Source organism: Falco rusticolus, chromosome 1 (assembly GCF_015220075.1).
Source record: "Falco rusticolus isolate bFalRus1 chromosome 1, bFalRus1.pri, whole genome shotgun sequence".
Classification (NCBI taxonomy): Eukaryota; Metazoa; Chordata; class Aves; order Falconiformes; family Falconidae; genus Falco; species Falco rusticolus.
The window spans coordinates 38,916,651-38,937,791 of NC_051187.1; the positions used below are offsets into that span (position 1 = coordinate 38,916,651).

General features: G+C 41.2%; 2 protein-coding genes across 4 annotated transcripts in view; one reads left to right on the forward strand and one right to left on the reverse strand.

Annotated features, from left to right (window-relative positions):
- Positions 1 to 575: 575 nt before the first annotated feature.
- On the reverse strand, positions 576 to 11,640 carry SNAP29 (synaptosome associated protein 29). The gene is made up of 5 exons (XM_037375301.1): positions 11,198 to 11,640; positions 9,484 to 9,680; positions 8,615 to 8,700; positions 7,448 to 7,552; positions 576 to 4,736 (listed from the first exon to the last, which is right to left on the reverse strand). The coding sequence occupies exons 1-5, from the start codon at positions 11,399 to 11,401 to the stop codon at positions 4,579 to 4,581; spliced, it is 750 nt and encodes a 249-aa protein (XP_037231198.1). The 5' UTR covers positions 11,402 to 11,640; the 3' UTR covers positions 576 to 4,578.
- A 236-nt stretch (positions 11,641 to 11,876) lies between these two features.
- Positions 11,877 to 21,141, forward strand: part of PI4KA (phosphatidylinositol 4-kinase alpha) — a 62,943-nt gene continuing 53,678 nt past the window's right edge. For 2 of the 3 annotated variants that reach the window (XM_037375266.1, XM_037375272.1), the window contains exons 1-8: positions 11,877 to 12,118; positions 14,403 to 14,519; positions 15,759 to 15,852; positions 16,532 to 16,620; positions 17,120 to 17,192; positions 17,521 to 17,780; positions 18,481 to 18,547; positions 20,378 to 20,526. In XM_037375266.1, coding sequence (XP_037231163.1) covers positions 11,909 to 12,118; positions 14,403 to 14,519; positions 15,759 to 15,852; positions 16,532 to 16,620; positions 17,120 to 17,192; positions 17,521 to 17,780; positions 18,481 to 18,547; positions 20,378 to 20,526 — 1,059 coding nt within the window. In that variant the 5' untranslated portion in view covers positions 11,877 to 11,908. Of the gene's footprint in view, positions 12,119 to 13,592; positions 13,611 to 14,402; positions 14,520 to 15,758; positions 15,853 to 16,531; positions 16,621 to 17,119; positions 17,193 to 17,520; positions 17,781 to 18,480; positions 18,548 to 20,377; positions 20,527 to 21,141 lie in introns of those variants that run through there. The other variant, XM_037375281.1, reaches the window with a different exon arrangement.

A 21,141-nucleotide genomic window follows, 5' to 3' on the forward strand; every position in this document is an offset into this window, starting at 1 on the left:
ATCTCTGCTTTACAGTATCAAACAAAACTACACTTTACTACAAAAAAATTTTCAGAAGCCAAGTTCCTCCCTTCATATATAGATAAGACTCTAACTGAAGGTGAGGACATTCTGAAGTTTTCTGCCATCACCAAATTTGGGACCACGCAGGAATATTGCATACCTGTTGGCTTTAAGTTTTCAAGATGACATGGGGCTCTTTTTGCCTTACTCCTGTTCTGCCTGCCTTGTTCATGCTTACATCCAGTTTATGATGCTCCTGATACTACCAAGCACTATGGCAAGATTACTTTTCAAGGAACATCTCAAATATTTTATTATCACAAGTTAAAAGTTTTGCAAAAATAAATGCCCATTTGCATTCCTCTTTCAGAAACTAAAAGAATCTACTCAAGAGTCAAGTAGAAACGTAATACCCTCTTTTTATTCTCAGAAAACAAAAACCAGCTGCAAACTTATTTGCATTCTGGCACAAACTTAAAAGTAGGTCCAGCACCTTAACAGATCTTACTATGGGAAAGAAATGTCAATGAAGCTGTTAGCAAAGAATTTTAGGGAAATAAATGTAAAAACTCTCCATTTATAAGCACCTTTATTCACCATCTTACCATTCAACATTCATTTCATTCAATTTCTTAAATTACCATACTACAATCCAGTTTAGCACTTAAATAAAAGAAATAGATATTTCAATTTGACTAGTATAAAATTGTTACACTTGGGTGGCACAGAATTAAAGTACTATTTAAAAAAGCCATAGACACAAATAATCACTACCTGTGATTTTGAAAATTAAGCCCCATATATTTCAAAGTAAAAATTAACACATATCCTCTGTATGTTATGCTTGTAAAAATGCCTACAAAAATCTGTTTGTTCAGAAGGCAGAGTGGTTGGAAAGTATTTTCTATTTTACCATTTAACAAATGATATCACTTCACAAAAACTACTAAGCAGCAAAATATTTCAGATGAGTTTCACACATTAGAAAACCCGTGGCACCATGTAGTGCCCCCAGCAACTTCTGTAGGCCAACAGAGTTCAGCACAGCAACAGATCTTTGTAGTACAGACTAAAATTCAGCTACGCATCACTTGTTACAATATTTAATTCAATGCTCAGGAAATTTAAAAAGCAAATACACCTAGGCATCTAGTAGTCAGACACTAGTTTTTTTTCCTTGCTGTTTTTAGTCTTATGTACGCAGGGTATGCTACTTTCTAGTGTTTAAAACCTCTTCAAAATGTATTAGCAAACTTTTTGAGAAACAAGAAAATGCCTTGTGCAAAGAACACAAAATATTTTTTTCTATCATCTTCTGACCTTCAACTTCTACTCAAGACAATAAAATTAACAGAGGTATTTTGCTGCAATGACACCAGTTTCTACACCAACATGAGTATTTAGGCAATATCATTTAACTTACCAAGTTAGCGCTTGAGTGCAAATTAAATTTCTTCTGGAAGTCCTATACCCTACACAAAGTAAGTTTTTCAACAGTATCCAAGAAATAAAATTCTCTCAGGAAGTAGTAAGAAAAGCTACTGAACTAAGTCCTTCATAACACATGCAAAATGACATTTCCTGGACCGGCAAAAATCATGTGGTGGTTTATTTTTTGTTTCCTTTAAATTTCCCCTTTCTGCAGGAAAGTTACTCTAAGGAGCAAAAAAATTCATCACTATTACAAAATAGTGTGGTCTCTTCATGTCAGTTACACTTAAGTTCTTCATCAACATAAATCACCCGTATGAAAGGCAAGAATGGGAATTCAGTTTGTCACAGGAATGAATTTACTCCCATACACCATCTTTTTTTCCCCACAAAAGAAATCAGATGTGGGAAATAATCCTTTAAAACAAGGCCATTAAAAAATACCAAAAAGAAAAATAAATTGAGCAGGAAAGCCTAAGCAAAGACAGACATACATTACTGAGGCAATGAATGGGATTCTTAGAAGAGATGAGAAGTTAGACCTCTGCATGACTTCCACATGGCTGAGATGCAGGTGTTCTAGTCTGCTTGGATCATGAGGTTCACAAAGCAGAAATAGGGGGTTATTTTTTTTAATCCACCTTTCCTGCCTGTGTTTAAAAGGCAAAGAGATCCAGGATGCAATAAACATTTCATAAGGCTAATACAACTGAACAGTCGACCAAAAACTTCAGTTCATTTTGTGAAATAATTGAGACTAAAAAATTGAATAGTTTACATTAGAAAGGCAACACACTTCACTCTTAAATCAACAAAAATTTTTGTTTGAATCCAAGCTCCACATTTCTTATTACACGTAACACAACTACAGCTACATTTTTCCTCCATTAGCCATACCCTAGTTGAGAAAGTCTCAGCGTACTCCCTAGTTAAATTCTTACTCCGCAAAAAATTTAGTTGTGAAACAGTTGCATTCAGGTGAAGGCAGATCTCACAGTAAAAGGAGTGTTACTATGCCATTTTTTTTCATTCTCTGTCTGGAGAGAATTTATACAGCCTTTCTAAGGTGTGTTTCTGTTAACCAGCATTGGGATAAGAAAAAAATGCAAGTCTTTTCACCCTTTTTATTAAAAGGGAAGAGTGAAATAAGAAACTAAAGTAGGTCTAATCAAAATCTCAATCTTCGTTCACTAAGATACTTAACGTTTTGAAAACTAATGATTGTATCATTTACTAAATAAATGCATCAACCATGTTGAGACATCAAATTATATAATTCATAAATATTCTAACAGAGTAACAGAGAATTAATTATGGTATATACCCAAAAAGTTAAGATGATACATTGTTATTAATAAGTTTTTTCACAGTTCCAAATGAACGTAAATGGCACAAAGTGAAAATTAAAAAACAATTAAAGGTACTCAATATCTCTTGAAGTTTTATGTCCCTGGAAACCACATTTCTTTTTAGGGACTGAAATCAATGACATCAGTAACATAAGGGGAAACAGAAGCTCACCTCAAATTAATTCACAACTCTACTCTGCTAGTAATCCCAGGAATAATATTTTTTCCATAATATTATGTCCAAGAAGTATAGCTTTTTTAGTGATTCATTTTTCTACAAGTGAACTTTCAGGAGACACAGTAAACCAAGAAAGACTCAAGTTTTATCTCCTTAACAATGGCATGTACTTCGCAGCAAGCCAGCTCAAGGCAACAAATCCTTGAAAAAAGAAAAAGGGAGGGTGTGAACACGATGTTCATGAGGGGTAAAAGCTCGATAGCCCTAAACACCAAGGTCTTCCTTTAATTGGTAAAATACCAAGATACAGCTCAAAAAGCAACTCTCTCTTCTTAGCCACACATTGTCATTTGTGACAGCAAGTGCTGCAATACTGACACAGGTCCCTTGGCCTCTCCAAACTGAAATAACTTGTTTTCATGACAGACAGCAAGTTCTCACTGTCATGTCTTCAGGCAGGAGCAGAATTGTTATCATTTTGTTCTACAGTGATACTTACAAAAGAATAAAGCAAATTGGAAGGCCCAACTTCTATCTGGAAGATTCAAAGATGTTATTGAGCTTTTCTTTATTCGCAGGAACTTTTCACACCTGCTAAGTTTCTTCAAAACAGTCATTACCTGGGAAAGCACAGCACCTACTCAATCCCTATCGCATCTGAAATAAACGTTAAAGAACAGTCTCCTACAATCTGTGCAGCATCAGACCAACTCTCTGTTTCTAAAATGGAAGTTCTTTTTCAAATAATCACCTAACTGAATAAACTGAGAAAAAGCAGGAAATAAAAAAGCAAGACTGTAGCAATTTCTACACAAGAATCTTTAAGAGCACATATATTTAAGTCCTGATTTTGTTATCCAAACTTTTGGGGTCACTGTCAATCAGCACTTCTTGCTGACTGTAAGACACCCTTAGAGATCTTTACAGAAAATGCTATAAAGGTGATAGAATTTAGTGACCCAAACATAAACCCTGCATTTTGTGGAGCCACATTTGGCAAAAGTCATCTTAGGAAAGGGAATGTGCACAGGGTATTATCATCACTGCATGACATCCCCAGTATTTCACAACTTCCACAGAACAGTGCGTTCCTTAAGCCCCAGAAACACCAGAGAACAGTCACTTCGAATTATTTTTACAGCTGGAAATCAGCATTTTTTCAGAATTTAAAATAGCTGTAGGTAAACAGAATCAGCAACATTTGCTCTGGGCAAAGCAGCACATTCTGTTCCCCCTACCCTCTCCCCAAAACAGGGGTAAAATGCAGTTACTTTTCTCATCGCAGCTACCAGGCCAAGGACACTGGAGCTTTGTAGATTGCAAATTCCTGCGCACACATCATGCACAGTTATACAGCTGAGCAGGGTATCCAGCACAAAACCACTTACCAAGCGCTGAGAGATTTCACTCAACATGCACTTTTCCCATATTCATTAGGAAGAAGTATAATGTATTATGCTGCACTTAAGATTATGCCATTTTAATGACAACAAAATCAATAACATATCAGAAAAAAAAGAAATGGACACTGTCCAAGATTTTTTTGTTTTAGGCGATCAGTTGAGATAAGACATCCAAGAAGAATTGATGCTGGACAAAAATATTTCTAAAAAGCCTTTAAAGTTGTCGGACTTTTTTATCAGTACTTTTAATATTGACGTCCAGTGTCTCCACTTTTTTTGTTAGCCGATCCAGCATATCATCTTGCTCATCTATTTCTGTCTGCAGACCAAGAGCTAGGTTTTTCAGACGACTCAATCCAGAAGACATCTCATCTGTCAATAAAGAGAGGGACCATAAGGAAGCATAAAGCATACTGTTTAAATGGACACTCTCAGGATTCCCTCTTCTACAAAACCCTGAGTTAGAAAATGTTCATTACAACTGCTCAAATCTAAATGTTGTTCTCCAGTAGTGGAAGTGTTGACGTTTTAATACTTCTACAGCATTACTACCAGAAATAATCACTTCCTCCTTTTTTCCATTACAAGTTAATGACAAATGCTTAAAACCAAATCAGATCTTTATAAAATGACATACTCTGTAATGTACTTTTTACTTTAAAAAAAAAATTCCTAGAAAATTTGGCACATCTTTTCTCAGCTCTGTATACACAGTATGCTCACTACCTCAATTGTTTTACCTTAAACTTCATGCAGAGGTATCATCAATACACTAAGATTTAAGCAGTTATTTACCAAGCATAGATTGAAAAAATCCCATTTCCAGATTTTCTCATTTGGCTACAAGGAAACTATTTAATCATATAATTTATTGGTATAAATGCTTCTGGGGCTAATAAGTTTTGCACAGCTTGGGAGTAGAACAAATGTGTGTCTACTAACTGGTGCTTGACTACTTTGATCTATTCCTTTCTGATTTCTAGGTCAGCTAAACAGTGACACATGTAAGCAAAGAGGCACTTTGTATATATGCTACAGAACAAAGGAAGAGAAAGTCAGCTGAGTGGTTTTGGGAAGTAATGAAAGAAATGCAGCAATTTCACAAATTAAATATTTAGTGCCTTTTGATTCTTCTATTTTCTGCATAACTTGTTTATTTCAAAAGTTGTGCACAGTTGTAAATTCTTTGGGTCCAAACTGATGTACAATTTCATGTCTGCATTCAACTGTCAGTCAGGTAAGTTGAATGCATCTTTCAATATAAGTAGTAAGCTTTAGAAAAAGAGGTAGTAAGTATCCACGCTGATATAATCTGGATGTCAATTCAAAGCAGTATTTCCTTATTAATGTTACTAGTACCTGCTTAAGACTTTTCAGAATAGATGGTATAGTGGGTTTGTGGGGCAAGGTTTTGGTAGTGGGGGGGGGGGCTACAGAGGTGGCTTCTGTGAGAATATGCTAGGAGCTTCCCCCATGTCCAATGCAGCCAATGCCAGCCAGCTCCAAAACAAGCCCACCACTGGGCAAGGCCAAGCTAATCAGTGCAGTGGCAGCACCTCTGGGATAGTATAATACGGAAAAAAAATCAGCACCACTGAGAGCAGCGAGACTTTGAGAGCACCACAACTCTGCAGACACCAAGGTCAGTGCAGAAGGAGGCAGGAGGTGCTCCAGGCGCTGGAGCAGAGATTCCCTGCAGCCTGTGGTGAAGCCCATGGTGAGGCAGGCTGTGCCCCTGCAGGTTAACAGTGGAGCAGAGATCCACCTGCAGCCCACAGAGGACCCCACACCGGAGCAGGTGGATCCTGAAGGAGGCGCTGACTTGTGGGAAGCCTACACTGGAGCAGTTTTGCTGGTGGGACTTGTGGACCTACGACGAGTCCATGCTGCAACAGGTTTGCTGGCAGGCTTGTGACCCCACAGGGGACCCATGCTGGAGCAGTCTGTTCCTGAAGGGCTGTACCCCATGGACGGAACGCATGCTGGAGCAGTGCATGAAGAACTGCAGCCCATGGGGAGGACTCATGCTGGAGAAATTAATGGAGAACTGTCTCCCGTGGGAAAAAGCTCATGCTGGACAAGGGAGGAATGTGAGGAAGAAGGAACAGCAGAAACAACATGCTATGAACTGACTGTAATGCCCATTCCCTGCTCCCCTGCTCTGCTCAGGGCAAAGACATAGAGGTACTGGGAATTAAGTTAAGCCCAGGAAGAAGTAAGCAGTGGGGGGAAGGTGTTTTTTTCTGATTTGAATGGTAGTAAATTAAAGAAGTTGAGTCTCTTTCGCTCATAACAGTAATTGCTGAGTGATCTCCCTGTCTTTATGCCTACCCACGAGCCTTTTGATATATTTTCTCTCCCCACCCAGTTGAGGAGGGAAGTCATGAGTGGTTTTGGTGGGCACCTGGCATCCAGCCAGGGTCAAACCACCACAGGTGAATAAGCCTGCTTGTCTCAGTAATATTCCAGTCAACTTATACAATGATTTAAAGAGACATTTTCGTATCTTGAATGCAAATGTTATGGGATACTTCAGCACCATTTTGTCATTCAAATGACAGATTTGCTAACGTATTCATACTTGGTAAGTGTTTTTCTTGTCAATATATGATCTAACAGACCTTATGGTTTTGGTGTGGGTTTTTCCCCTTGGTCTCTCTGCTCAGAGACAGTTCAAAACCTAACTATTTCTAAAGCACAAGCATGTTGCTGAAGAGTTGAAGTACTGATACCAGTAGTGTCCACAGTAGATTTATACTATTCCAGGCATCCTAGCCAGTTTGTTTCTAGCTGATTTCACATTAAATTAATGTCTAACCCTGACTTGTTATTAATATTTGCAAGTAGTTGATCCACAGACACCTTACAGCATTCTACCATTCAAATACTGTATGCTTCAATCAACTTCGGGTTCTTGCCACATGAATGCTGAATACAAGCAAATAATTTATTTTTATTATTATCAAATTTCACATGTGAATTAAGTGAAAAACTGTTTGTTCACAATATCTTACTTAGTAATTTTCTCTGGCTCAAGAGCCAAAAATTGAATTACATCAAACAGCTTCAATTTTCTCACTCACCCAAGTTGCTATCAATTTTCTGGTGGTAAGCTCGCAGGTGTTGGTTCTTCGGATAGGAATCCCCTTGCACTGAAGAAACTAAATCTGCTTTGCTGAAATTGTTGTCTGTTAAGAGTAGATACATAATATTTTATAATAGAAAAGCTAGCAAGAAGAAGCTATAACATTTTAGAAGGGCTATTAAAAATTAGTCTGGCCACAGCTGCCATGTAATCACATAACCTGTTGGCAATATATCAAAACCAGTCCAAGGTATACAGCACCCCTCAAGATGAACAGTTATTAAGCTACAATTATTCTCTTTTGGGCTGCCTTTTGTAGTTCTACTATGTAGTTGAGAGAAAAAAGGAAAAACCCCGTCCAACAAAGCAAGTAAGTTGGTAACTTCTACCAGCAGCAGTTAGTGTTCTCCCAGGTCAAGCCACCAGAGAGTTATTTCTGCCCTCTATCGGACAGACTTTTAGTATTCCATGGAGTGGAATGGAGATTAATGTTACCAAAACCCACTCCTTCGCTTACACAACTACAACTATAGATACCCTGCTGCTTTCTCACTCTTACTAAGCTAAATAATTGAACCTCTTCAAAAAGGAACAGTTACTTTGTATGTTAACATCACCACACAAGTTAACTCATTGTGAGAAAGAGGAACAAGACCAAAGCTACACTTCCTTGCGTGAATCAAGTAATGACTTCAGTATGAAGGGTTATAATCCATGTTTGAAATAACAAGGAAAACATATATGAAAACTATGACAAATGGTAGTTAAAAAGGAGAACCTCTGAACCTGTAAGTTGACATTTTGGCAAACATAGGACAAGGCTGCCTGCAGCTTGTGTGAATTCTTGGCTATAGTCTCCTCTGTGCAAATACAGGCACTGGATATATCAGTCTTTAGCAGCTGCAGCATAATTTCCCTCACCCCCACTCCTGGAAGGGCTAAATAAAATCTGCATCCAAGTAAAAAATTTCACATCCTCAGCATGGATATAAGGAGTTTTAGGAAAGATAATTGCCTAGAATTCAAAGCCATGAAGGGATACAAATCTCCAGATGATAGGCAGCAACGCAAGTCAACAATTGGGCAGGCTGAAGGGTGTCTGCCTTCACCACTGTGCAAGTTTGCCCCACACGGATAACAGACATTCAGTATAAAGTTAACAAACCTGAATTATCTAGCTTCCTTAAATTTGGATGACTTTCCTGGTATTTTGACTCTTGTTCTTTACTAGACATCATTGCTTCTTTCAATCTAGTAATAAAGAGAATAAAAAGAAAACATTCCAATGGACCACAGGCCTCATTCCGACTCTGTTAAACAAGAACAGGTATCAAATTTAAACAAAAGCAAATTTGTCAGGCCCAATCCTAAATGCTCCTTTAAAATAAACTATTAGCATTTGTTTTCAGTGAGAGCAGAACTGGTTGCTTTAGTGCTGAAAATAGGGTATGGAAACTTTGAGATCAAAACAAAAACTGTATCTTCCATCTTGGAGGCAACCTGTTGCTTTCCTCTAGTGGAAGATTGAGGGGGAAGGGAAGGGGGAATCAATCCATGTAGCATTACCAGGCTTGACATAAATTTCTCAGCTCAAGACAGACAAGTACTGTAAGACACAGTAACTCCACAGCAACGATTTTTTTAATTACAGCTTCTATTAAAGCTAGAGAAATACACATCATGTTTAACTGGAAGCATGTCAATGCTACAAATCATGACTTCCTGATAAGACTGAAGTAAGCATGATACTTCAGAAGGCTCTGAAGAATTACTTGTGTGACTTTGTGTAGTTGTTCTAATTAACTTCAATTACAAGTTAATTACAAAATTAACACAATTACAAGTCATTATTACCACTAAAATTATAAATAAGAGTAAAAACATTTCTCTCAGAGTTAAAGGAGAAAGAGAGCTAGACACCATCTCAAAAGTCTACTCAACAGAGTCAACAGATCTTTTAAGTTCTGGTTTTCTGGTGACATTTTAGAGATGCTGTGGGAGATAAATCTCAAGTACAATATTTATTTTACTTACCTACTGTTAGCATAATATTCAGGGGTTCCATTCTGCTCTGGTCTGCTCTCTGGAGGTTTGGCTTTGAAGTAATTTACCAAGCCCCCCCAAACACTTTTAATGCTATTTATGTGCCTTTGACTAGTCTTCAAGTCCTGGTCCATTTTATCTACCATCTGTTCCGTGCGCTTCAGTGCCTCTCCTTGACGTACGAGCTCCTAACAGACATTGACAGAAAAAGAGAAGCTAGTAAAGCCAAGATAAACTGAAATATCAAGCATGTAACAGACACACTAAAGGAAAATAACAGAGTTCCTTCATCTGTGTAGATTATTTCTAAAGGCACGTAGCTTTTTCACTCACTCACTCTTCCTCCAGAGCATTCCAATCAAGAGCTGCTAGTCAGCCATAGCATTAGCCAGCTATAAAACCATCATCACTATGCAATGCCAGTTTCCTGACACCTACCACAAAGAGCATCCAGGAATTTTCTGTATTGGCCTTTTGTCAGGCTGATGTTTGTACCTCTTCTTGATGGAACAAGCATGGCACCAGATGGGACATGCAGTGAAAATGCAAGGGTTTAAGGCTGGGAAACAAGCAAGCGGTACTATTTCTAGTTGTGAACGACACCTTCACTGGAAAGGGATACTATTTTCACATTACTGGGATGTTCCTGGTCATTTATAAACAGGATAACCACAGGAAATAAACACAAACAGAGTATTTTCATAGCATAGGTATAATATTTTAGCTGATACTAGCAGTACAGGATTTGAAATGTTGATATATACAATTATGCTATTTTCCAGTTCAGCAGCACCAACACTATTCCAAAGTAATCCAAAGATTTTGGCAAATTCTGGCAGGAAAGCTACCTGCAGCTAACACTAATCCAGAACAAGGAACTTGCATCCATATTGTCTCTAAACTTCAGGAAATTCTAGTTGAATATTCTTTCCTTCCCTTCAATAAAGCAGCAAACGCATATGATTCAAGTCTTTCCACGAGCCCTATGTTAAGCCTAAGTTCTTGATTCCTCATTTGTGCTTTCCTGGACAAGTCACGCGCTCGCATGTGTGTGTTGGCGTCGCGGAGAGCCCTCCTCAGCGCCAGCACCTACCGCGGCCTGCGGGTGCTCCCGGGTGGATTTCGGCAGCTACATTACTGCTGTTCAAAGAAACGTGCCATTAGCAGGTGACACAAGGGACAAGACCTTTACGAGCGACCTCTCTAAGCACAAGCCCTGCTAGCCAGGCAGGAGGAACGGAGGAAGTGATTCATTGGGGTGAAACACAGCAACAAACAACAACAGGGCAGGCTCTTCGCTTCGTCGAGAGCCCCTGAACGCGTTTTGGTCAGATAAAAATAGGCATAAATACGATTAATAAGACTTAATAAGAATTGTTAAAAGCAGCTGAAAACACAGCCCAGTCCTACTCTCAGGCCCGTACAGACAGAGAGGAGCTAACGGGGGATTTTTCCTCAGAAATCCAACCGCCTCCCCCGAAACCGCCAGCCTGCGGCGGCGCAGAAAGATCCGGTGTCTCCGAGGCACCGACTGACCCTGCGGAGCCGTTCCGGAGACCCGCGGGGAAGGGCAAGCAGCCCCCCGGCGGTCCCTGGCGGGGGCGGCGGACACAGGGCAGGGGTGGCCGCCGCGGCCCAGACACAGCAGCGGCGCGAAGGGAGGCGGCTCCGCCCCGGGCCCAGGCCCCGAGCCGCCGCGACCCACCTCGGAGGCGGCCACGCCGATCCGCTCCGACTCGTAGAGGAGCGAGAGGGAGCGGGCGGTGCTGTCGGCGGTGGCGGCGGAGCGGCGCAGCACCTCCTGCTGCAGGTACCGCTGCCGCTCTCCGCTGCCCCGCGCCGCCACCTCCTCCTCCTCCTCATCGTCCTCCTCGGCGAACGGGTTGTAGCTCCTCGGGACGGCCGACATGGCGCCGCCGACAGCCGGGCGCGAAGGCAGCGTCCGCGGCGAGCGCCTGAGGCAGACGGCGCCCTCAACCCTCTCGCCTCACGGGGGACGACCCACGCCTGCCCCGCCGCCAGCTGTCAAGCCCCCACCTCAGACCAAGGCCCTCTCAGCTCCTTCCGCCCACAGGCCGCCGCCGGGCGAAACCACCGCTCACCCTCCACCCCCGCCCGGGGCGGGGCAAGCGTGCCGGCGCCCCGCTAAGAGATAGGCGGTTGCTGGGAGAGACCACCGCGGCGGGGGGAGGGAAGTAGTAGGGCTGAGCGCGCCCATTTGTACAGCGGGGCCTGAGGGCGGGCGGCGCGGCAGCCAGGGCGGGGCACTGGTGAAGGGCGGGGAAGCCACGGCTAGCGCCGCCATCTTTGCGGTGCGATTCGCGATCCGTGATCCCGCGGGAGGTGGAAGTCTTGCGAGAGAGGGCGGGGCGCGAGCTGGCCGGCGGGCGGGCTGCGCTTCGCGTTCCCTCAGAACATGGCGGCCGCGGCTGTGGCGGCGGCTGCGGTGGCCGCTGCGACGGCGGCGACGGCGGCGGCGGTGGCCACCACTACTACGACCACCGCGGGCGCGGCTCCTTCTGTGGGGCGGGGGAGCAGCGCGGGCACCGCGCGCGGGTTTTATTTCAACACGGTGCTGTCGCTGGCGCGGTCGCTGGCGGTGCAGAGCCCGGCGCCGCTGGAGAAGGTGAGGGGAGCCCCGTGAGGGGGGCGGGGGGGGGCTGTGCCTGCGGGGAGTGTGGGGTTGTCACGCGTGGGGGCTGCGCCTGTGGTGGTGGGAGGGGTCGTCTCGCCTGGGGGCTGCGTGTGTGTGGGGAGAAGGGGCGTCGTGCGAGCGGGGGGGGCCGTCTGTGTGTGCGTCACACGGGTGGGGGCTGCGTGGAGGGGTCGGCATCGGGGGTGCTGGGGCAGGGGGGACCCTTCCTGTGGAGAGTGTTCGTGCCGCGGGGGTGGGAGGGCGGGGGGTCGCGGCCGTGTGCGGGGCGGGGGTGGGAGGCCGCCTCGCTTGGCTCTGGCACGCGTGGGGAGCGGGTCAGGGCGGCGCTGGGGGTCCGTGCCCCGGGGGGGGGGTTTGTGTCCGTGCCCGGGGATGCTGCCGCCGCGGGCGGGGCCTGCCCCGGCCCTGCGTGGGGGCTGCGGGCCCGGCGGGACCCCAAAGCACGGTCACGGGAGGCATCGCCACAGCAGCTGTGGCCATCGGCCCCCGTGACCTTGCGAGGAACGTGGGTCCTTGCAGCAGTTTCGCATCCCTGAATTTTGTGGAACACAGTCCTATAAGTTTAATTAGTCTCAGCTTAATTAGGGCAGGCCGCTTTATTCCACGTATCTGGTTAAATCCAAGGGACGCGGTCGGCTCAAGGTAAAATTTGCTTGGGATAAACCTCCACGGAATGTAAAAGCAGGTGGGAGCCCTCGCCTGGGCAGTACCCCCGGTGGGTCTCCACCGAGACCCACCGCTGGCGTGGGGCAGCCGGGTGTGTCGGGTGTTGGTGTCTCTGAGCTCAAAGCTGCGCTGGTGAAAACTATAGTGCTTGTTCGTGGTCCTCTGTCACAGACTGCTTAGTTCTTGTTCTCAGAATCTGCCATTGGTCTGACAGCCAACTGTGAATAATTTTTTTATGTCTTGCTGTTGGTTCACTAATATTCAGGGGTTTATTTCTTTAGTTTGAGAGACTATAGTAGCAGTTAAATTATGTTAATGGTTCATATCTAGCTGAAATTACTCACTCATTTTATTGCAGATATTAACCTGATGTGTGCATCAGAAGTTATTTTCCAAAGTTCCTATTTCCTCTGCTGTGTTTTATGTTGAGCAAGGCGATTATTTGTGTTGTGTATGGATCTTGTAATCATGAGGTCTGGCAGTATAAGGATCAGAATCTTAAAATTCCACTGAGTACCCAGTAAATTCTTTCAGTCCTCTAGGGAAATAGTTTTGTGGCTTAGAAATCTCAAGGCTGTGTGTTTAAAGAGCTATGTAAACAGGAAGTAACTTGCGTTCAAACATAAATATTTATTGTGGCAGTCCTTTTTAGATAGTATTTATTAACACTAAGGAGATTTACAAAAAGACAAATACGCTTGTTGCATTTTCCTTTTCTTACTTTGTTTCCCTATGGAACTGTTATTTGGGAGAATTATTTAGATGTGTGTTTGCTTGGTATGGAGTGAAGTAATAGGTAAGTAGTGAGAAAGTAATAGTTCTGGAAACTTAATTATGCTAAAAAGATTTGAGCAAAAGTCGTACTCGGCTAGGTAAAAGTTTATTGTTCATTGCTATATGTAATTGAGGCATTTGTGCAGCTGTAACTAAAGCTCTGTCCACCTGGTTTTTGTTTACAGGAATTGATTAAATGTGGTGTGTGGTGCACATTTTTTGTATGTCCAGAATGCCCAATGAATTAGTGGAAGGGAAGGCTTTGTTGTACCAGGGATGCAGGAATGCGCTCTGTTAATGTGATGCTCTGAAAAGTTTCAGAAATCTTCTTGAGATGTGAAAATAAGTTGTGGTAAAAATGTTTGACATCTACTTGAGATTTTTCTGTCTTTCTTTAGTTTCTGTCATTCATCATTCTTTGGTGGCCCTTAGATGCTCTCATTAAGATTGTTGACTAAAGGAGGGGAATGTGGCCATCTGCCTTCCAGAAGATGGAAAGACTACTGCCCACTTCAAACACAGGAGGTCTGAATGAATCTTGAAAACCACAGCCTGTCAACTCCTTCCACTGCTGTGAAAATATTTGCTATTGTGTTAGTGCTACCCAGGCCTGTTGCTTGGCATGTGCTAGGGCATGGATGTGACAGCCAGCTCTGCTCCATGAGGAGAAGCTAGGAGCTATTTGCATTACTTGCCTGAGGTCTACTGGTGGATTTTTGGAAGGCAGTTTTAACAGATGTACTGTTGTTCCCTTGGATTGTTTTTTGACACTTTCAGTCTTGTTCCACTGTTCTTTTCCTCCGCTATTTTTCAGGTACAAAAACTGCTCTGTATGTGTCCAGTGGACTTCCATGGGATTTTCCAGTTAGATGAACGTCGCAGAGATGCTGTTATTGCTTTAGGAATCTTTCTAATTGAATCTGATCTTCAGGTATTTGTCCTGCTTAGACTAACTCTATTTAACTTGAAAAATTTTGGATTAATTCAAGTTTAGTTGTTCAATGAATGAAAAGTTGGTATTTACTCTTCATAAAAATAAATAAAAGGGTCAGAGATAACAGATGGATGCAGGCAGAAGAGCACAAGGAAACAAGGACAGCACTGATGAGTGTGCTACAGTAGTCATGACACTGCCACAGCCAAACTGCTGTCATGTTTGTTGGTCATCATAGCTTAAGGAGAGAAAGGAGAGGCTATTCAGGAGGATTTACTCAAACCGTGTGTATCGTTCTGTGTTCTTCCCCACATGCTTCTGAATGACAGGTATGTTCCAATGGACTCCTGAATGTCAGGTTTGTAATAGGCCCTTTCACGACTGGCACTACCCAGGCATGAGAAGACAAACAGTGCACATAGGCTGCATTGTGTATGAACACCCCTTTTGTGTCTGTCAGCCTGTTTATGACAAGCTGGTCCTCTTCCCTTTGAAGATCCTTTCTGGGCATGGTATTGTTTTGTGCAGAGGAAAGGAAGGATACATGGAGTCCTACGTCCAAAGTGATTAGATGTTACTTTAAGTTGTGCAGTGTTGCTTAGGTTTGCATCGGACCCGAGTCATCTTCTATTTAGTAGTACATACTTACTATAATACTGCTTGCATTTTTCCTTTTTTTTTTTTGCATTTTTTAGGTGTTTTTGTTAGTATGAAGTTTAAATAAGGCAGCTGTATTCATGTTTTGTAGCATTTTTACGATATTTTCAAAACCAGCAGTTAGTATTAGTTAACTCTGTGAGGCAGGAAAGTGCTACCCTTTGATTTGCAGATTAGGAAGCTGAAGTGTTACATAGGTGAGTTAAGTGCCAGGTCAGTCACATGTACTGAATTAGGACTGGCACTTTGAATTTCTAGGTGCCTTAAAATTATTTTTGACCTTGCTGTAAACTAATAAATTGTTTGGGGTTAATTGCTGTTCTGGAACTTTTTTTCCCAAGTTTTGTGGGGAATGAACTGTTGCCTAGAATGAAAGGATTGGATTTATAGCATCGAATTGGTTTACTTCCAGTTGCCTGTGTTGAAATCAATTTTGCAATGTTGAAGAAGCCTGTGGAGTAATCATTAGCAGCAAGTTCTTTGTGTGGTTAGTGTAGTCTTTCCATATCTCTAAAAACTGTTGAGATTATATGGTTCAGCTTTTCTGCTCCATTTTAAATAGAGTGTTTTCTTCTTTAGCACAAAGATAATGTGGTTCCTTACCTCCTCCGACTTCTGAAGGGTCTTCCCAAAGTCCAATGGATAGAAGAAAGCAATGCACGGAAGGGCAGAGGTGATGTTTGGATTTTTTGATCTTTCATGGAATGCCAGCCAGGAAATAGAGATTACGAAGGTTTTTCAGGATATGGTACTAGGGGAGATGATAGGTCCTGCTAGGTTTTAGCTCCTGACTTAGCAGCCTTGAATATTGATTTCCTTTAGAAGCAAAGAGGAAGTTTAATAGCTCCTGGCTTTCTTGCTTGACTGCTTTTTGATTAAATTAATTTGGATGAATTAAAAATAGTTCTACGCTCAATATATTTTTGTTACTCAATTGGAGAAGATTGTGTCGTAGTTAGAGCAGCAGAGTGGAACCTGATTTGTATGCTCTGCTTCTAGTTTTGATGCTTAGTCACTAATTAAACCACTTAATTTCTAGCTCTGTTAATCTCTCTTAAAATTAATGTAACTATACTTTTATATAATGTTATAGAATTTACTTTTTTTCAATTACTTGAAAACTTGGACATTTTTTAATTGTTAAAACTACTTTTTTAACATTCCATGCTGAAATAATAATGGTTAGAGTGTACTTTTAATTTTGTGTGTTATACTATATTTTTCTACAATCTATCTCAGAGCTGTATGAGTTGGGAATCCCTTAGCGTCTTCTTCCTTTATTATCATTTGCTCTTTCTATGTTGTTCTCTGTCACAATGCTTAAGTGGCTTATTTTCTGTCTTACTTTGCAGGCTTGCTTCCAGTGGCAGAAAACTTCAGCTTCTGCTTGGTAACGTTGTTATCGGATGTTGCTTACAGGGATGCATCTCTCAGAGAGCAGGTAGAGTTTATCTTAAGTTTGTACTGATGTAGTGCCCAGTTCTCCAATGCTGTAATACTGACAAATGTCTAGAGAAGAGTACACCACAGCAAACCTTTCTTGCAAAGGGTTTGATTGCTTTAACATGCATAGCGTTCCATTATTTTGCTTGTGTTAATTAATAGTCAAGTATCTAGAAGATACTCATAAGTCTGCCCTTACTTCTGGGTGTTGAAGGATGCCAGCTGCTGACCCCAGAGTTTTAGAATTCCAGTTTTAATACTGAGATAAGGACCGCTGCAGTTTTCCTCTGCTGGTATGTACAAGCTAACTGCAGACTTTACAAAAGAAGCTCTGTAAGCTGAGTGAGGCCAATATATGTTTTCAGTCACACAGCATTAAGAAAAATTGTTCGCAGAGGTGCTTAAATTAATATTTGCAAGTTCCAGTTGTTGTAGTGATCTAATAGAAGATAATGATATGTCTTTACCAAAAGATATTTTTATATATCTGTCTTTAGATTTTGGATGCAATTCTACAAGTAATGCAGTTCCTGTTGGGAATGTGCCAGACCCCACAAATGCATGATAAAGGTACTATAAAAATTGTTACTATATTTGTAACTCCTGTCCTCTGAACTTCTCTTGTGTATTCTAATTATCAGGGTCGCTCCTGAAAAGTGAGCAGCTTTTTCTTTTGACTCACCTTAACACACATTTATCCTGTGTGTTGCTGACTGGTAAATATGGAAGCGGAAGTGTTAATTTATAGTTTTTCCTCTGCTTGCACAGATAAGTCTTTGTAAATCACATTAGGCTGAAGCAGTTAAATGAAGTGATAGCAAAACCATGAAGGGGAAGTTCTAAGTTACTATTAATGTACTCTTTTCTTTTTTTTTTTTTTTTTTTTTTACTTTTCCAGAATATTTATGCAAGTATGCAGTGCCCTGCCTGATTGGAATCTCTCGAGCTTTTGGTCGCTACAGCAATTCAGAGGAGGCTCTCCTTTCAAAGCTTTTTCCAAAAATTCCCCCACATTCCCTGAGAGTTCCTGAAGAGCTTGAAGGAATTCGCCGACGATCTTTTAATGATTTCAGATCAATTCTTCCCAGTTCTCTACTCACTGTTTGCCAAGAAGGGACACTGAAGAGAAAGGCTAGCAGTGTATCTAGCATCTCACAGGTTTGCATGACTTGCTCTGGGTTGGAGTTGGTGCTTAGATGATTTTGTGGTCTTGGTGGAGTTAAGGCAGCATTAAGTCTGGATATGCAGTCAATGTCTCATTGCAGACATGTTGTTTGACCAGATACAGAGATCTTTATTTCTGTTCCACAGCTGAGTTTCAAAATAATTTTATAGTTTCTCAGCTACAGAACAATCAGTGACAGTTAAGCTAACACCTGGACTAATAAGTCTTCACATGGAACAACTGGCAAATCCTGCTCCTTGCTTTATGTTCATGAAAAAGCAGTGTAATGTCAATCTGTGAATTTGAGGAGCTGGCACTCTGTGGGTGAAGTTTTCAGAAGTGCTTGAGGATACATGGGCTCTCAGTGGTTTCACGAGTATCTGTGGATGTTCGTTGTCTTAGGGGAAGAATGGATTGAGGTGCTGGTTTTGAAACCACAGATGGCTATTGGCATGGTTTCATACAGTGCAGGAGTCATCATTCTGATCTCATTCCTTTACTCAAAAGCACTGAGCTAGTTTTTGACAACTTCCTATTTTTTGTTTCAATTGAGCTATTAGGCCCAGCAATACGTAGTCCCTGTTAGTTTTGTTTGAAGCTGTGTTTCATTTTAAAGTGTCTCAACCATTCTCTGGAAGACTTTTCAATGTTTTGTAAATAGTTTTAAGATTATGGCTTTTGTGAATGTTTCAGGTTAGTCCTGAACGTGGAATTCCCCCTCCCAGCTCTCCTGGAGGATCTGCAATTCATTACTTTGAAGGTAAATTATTTTGCAAAGGAACAGTGTGTGATTTGGGAGTTTGTTACTATCTACAGAAAATTGAAAACCAAATTCCTTTTGACCCCTTTGTCTGGACTCTAGAATTTTTACGTAATTTTCTGGCACATGCCTGCTAGGTTTCTGAAAAATTGTGTAAAGACAGTAGGAAGTTATTATTAACACTGGCATTTTCCAGGCTGAGAGACACGTGATTTCCTTATTGCTAGGCTGTGCTAGTACTGAAGAGTTGAATTCAGCTAGGCCAAAAATACTTCAGGAGATTAGGTTGAGTAACTTTGAGGAGCAAGTGTTAGTACTGTGCTTCACTGGACAACTAGATTTTTGGACGGGGGTCTGGAATTTTGAGGCTTTTGGGGCACATTGTATAAATCTGAACTGCTCTGTTTGAAGTAAACTATGGATCATTTTGTAAGACCTAGTAACTTGCTGAAGTGAAGAGTTATAAAGGACACGCTGAAGTCAAGTGCTCACTAATGTGTGTTAATTACTGCATCATAAAAAGCAGAAACATGAAAAATTTTCATGAATTAATATACAAACTCTTAACTACTGTGTTTTGGGAGAGCTGAGTTCTATGTCAAAGCAGGGCTTAAAAATAACCTGTCTCATTAATCAAGTGGAGGCCTAGCTCTGCATCTGAGGTGTTTTGGTGTCTCTAGTTTTGTCTGGCCCTCCGAGGTTTTTAACAGCTTGGCCATTATCTGTTTCTGGGTCATTCTCCTCTCTTGAGCCCTGGTTTAAATGAATTTCTTCCACATTACTTTTTTTTTTGTTTCCTTCATATTACTGTTTGTAGAGGCATCTGTCTTCCTCAGTCATATTATGGGATTGCAGGGTAGCTCAGATACTGTTCTTAAATTGCCAGGTAGGAAGAGACCTGTTTGTCTTCTGTCTATCCTGTTGAACCAACTTGTTCTTCTTAAATATTGTGATCTTTGTGTTTTGAATTAAAAAAAAAAAAAGCTGCAGGTTAGAGAGAGCCTATAGTAGTAGATCAAAAATAATCAAAACTGTAGGTGGATAGTGGACAACTTTGTAAAATTTTTGGAATAATTTAATTGTGTCTTCAGCAGAGTTATGGTTATTCTGATCAGGATTTTATTTTCAATACTGACTTCCACCAGTTATTTCAGATACAGGCAGTCCTTGTATTATTTCCAATAGTATAGATTGTGATAGTCTTACTTTCTGAAGAAGATAAGTAATTACCTTAATTTTTATTATATTAATATAATTATTTATATGTATATGTAAATAAGATAATTAATATAAACAGCATGCTTAGCAAGTTGTTTGCTTAATAGAGTACTAGAACCTGAAAAATAATTTGATTTCTCTTTGCCTTCAAATTGCAGTAGTGAATTGGTGCTGCTTCTAAGATGAAAGCTGTGTCATGTGTTCATTTGATCTAATATAGGGGAAAACCTTGCAAGATAGTTTCGACTTAACCTGTTCTTAGCACCTCTATGCTTTTGAATAAAATGGCATTTACAAATGTTTTCAGGTAAATGTACATCAGTAATATGGGAAGACTTTTTGTTAGCAGTGTCTCTGATACGGACACACGTCATTGAAATCAATTCTTCCACTGTCACTGTAAACTTCTCATGAACAAATGTATGTTTTCATCATAGTGTTCTGTCTTGATTTGCCAGTAAATTAGCTGAAATGTGCCTCTTGATAGCTTGCAAGTTAAAGACTGTACCTGGGTTGGACATAACTCTTTAGTAGTGACTAAACAGTACTGTTAAACGAAGTTAATATATCCTCTTTCCCCAAACTTCTGTTTCTGTTATTTTTTCTGATCAGGTTCATATCTTCCTGATGGGAGTGCACTGGATCCTGATTATTACTTCTGTACAATCAGCTCTAGCTTTTCAGTTTCTCCTCTCTTCAATGGCATTAACAATAAAGAGTTTAACATCCCACTGGAAATGCTCCGTCAGCTGTTGAACATGGTATGCAATGGGTTCTTACAAAGGCTGTAGTGAGACTGTATTCTAGATATTCATGCAAGAAATAGATGCAGTTTAAGTTTTAAGCTTTTAGAATTCCAAATAAAGAGACAGTGTTTGTCTCTCAAGCTTTTGTAATGTTATTTTTATGGCATTTAACATTATGCTTCAGTAGTATTCCTATGAATCATAAAGAATTTGGAAAATCAAAGTAAGTTTATGTCACCTTATTTGATTTTCCAAATAAGTTGACAAAACTTCATGTGTGAGTATTTCAGACCACTTGATCTGAGGTAACTTAAATACTGCTAGCTGCTGAAGTACAAGATTGGCTTTTTTTTGTGAGAATGAGACCCTTTTCTAGAAGAGTTTATTTGCTGGGAATTCACGCAAGTGACAAAAACTACTAGCCCTGTCTGCTCCCTGCAGCAGCTATTTTGGAACAGCACACAGATGCTCAGATACATTTATTCTTGTTGCAGCCAGAAATTCTTGTAGCCTTAATTTCATCTGAAACTTTGTGGTCTAGTGATTTGTGTTTTCTGTGCATGGGCAAAATTGTATTGCTTTCATATCACAGTCACCCACAGGAAACTTTTTTTTTTTTTTTTTTTTTCA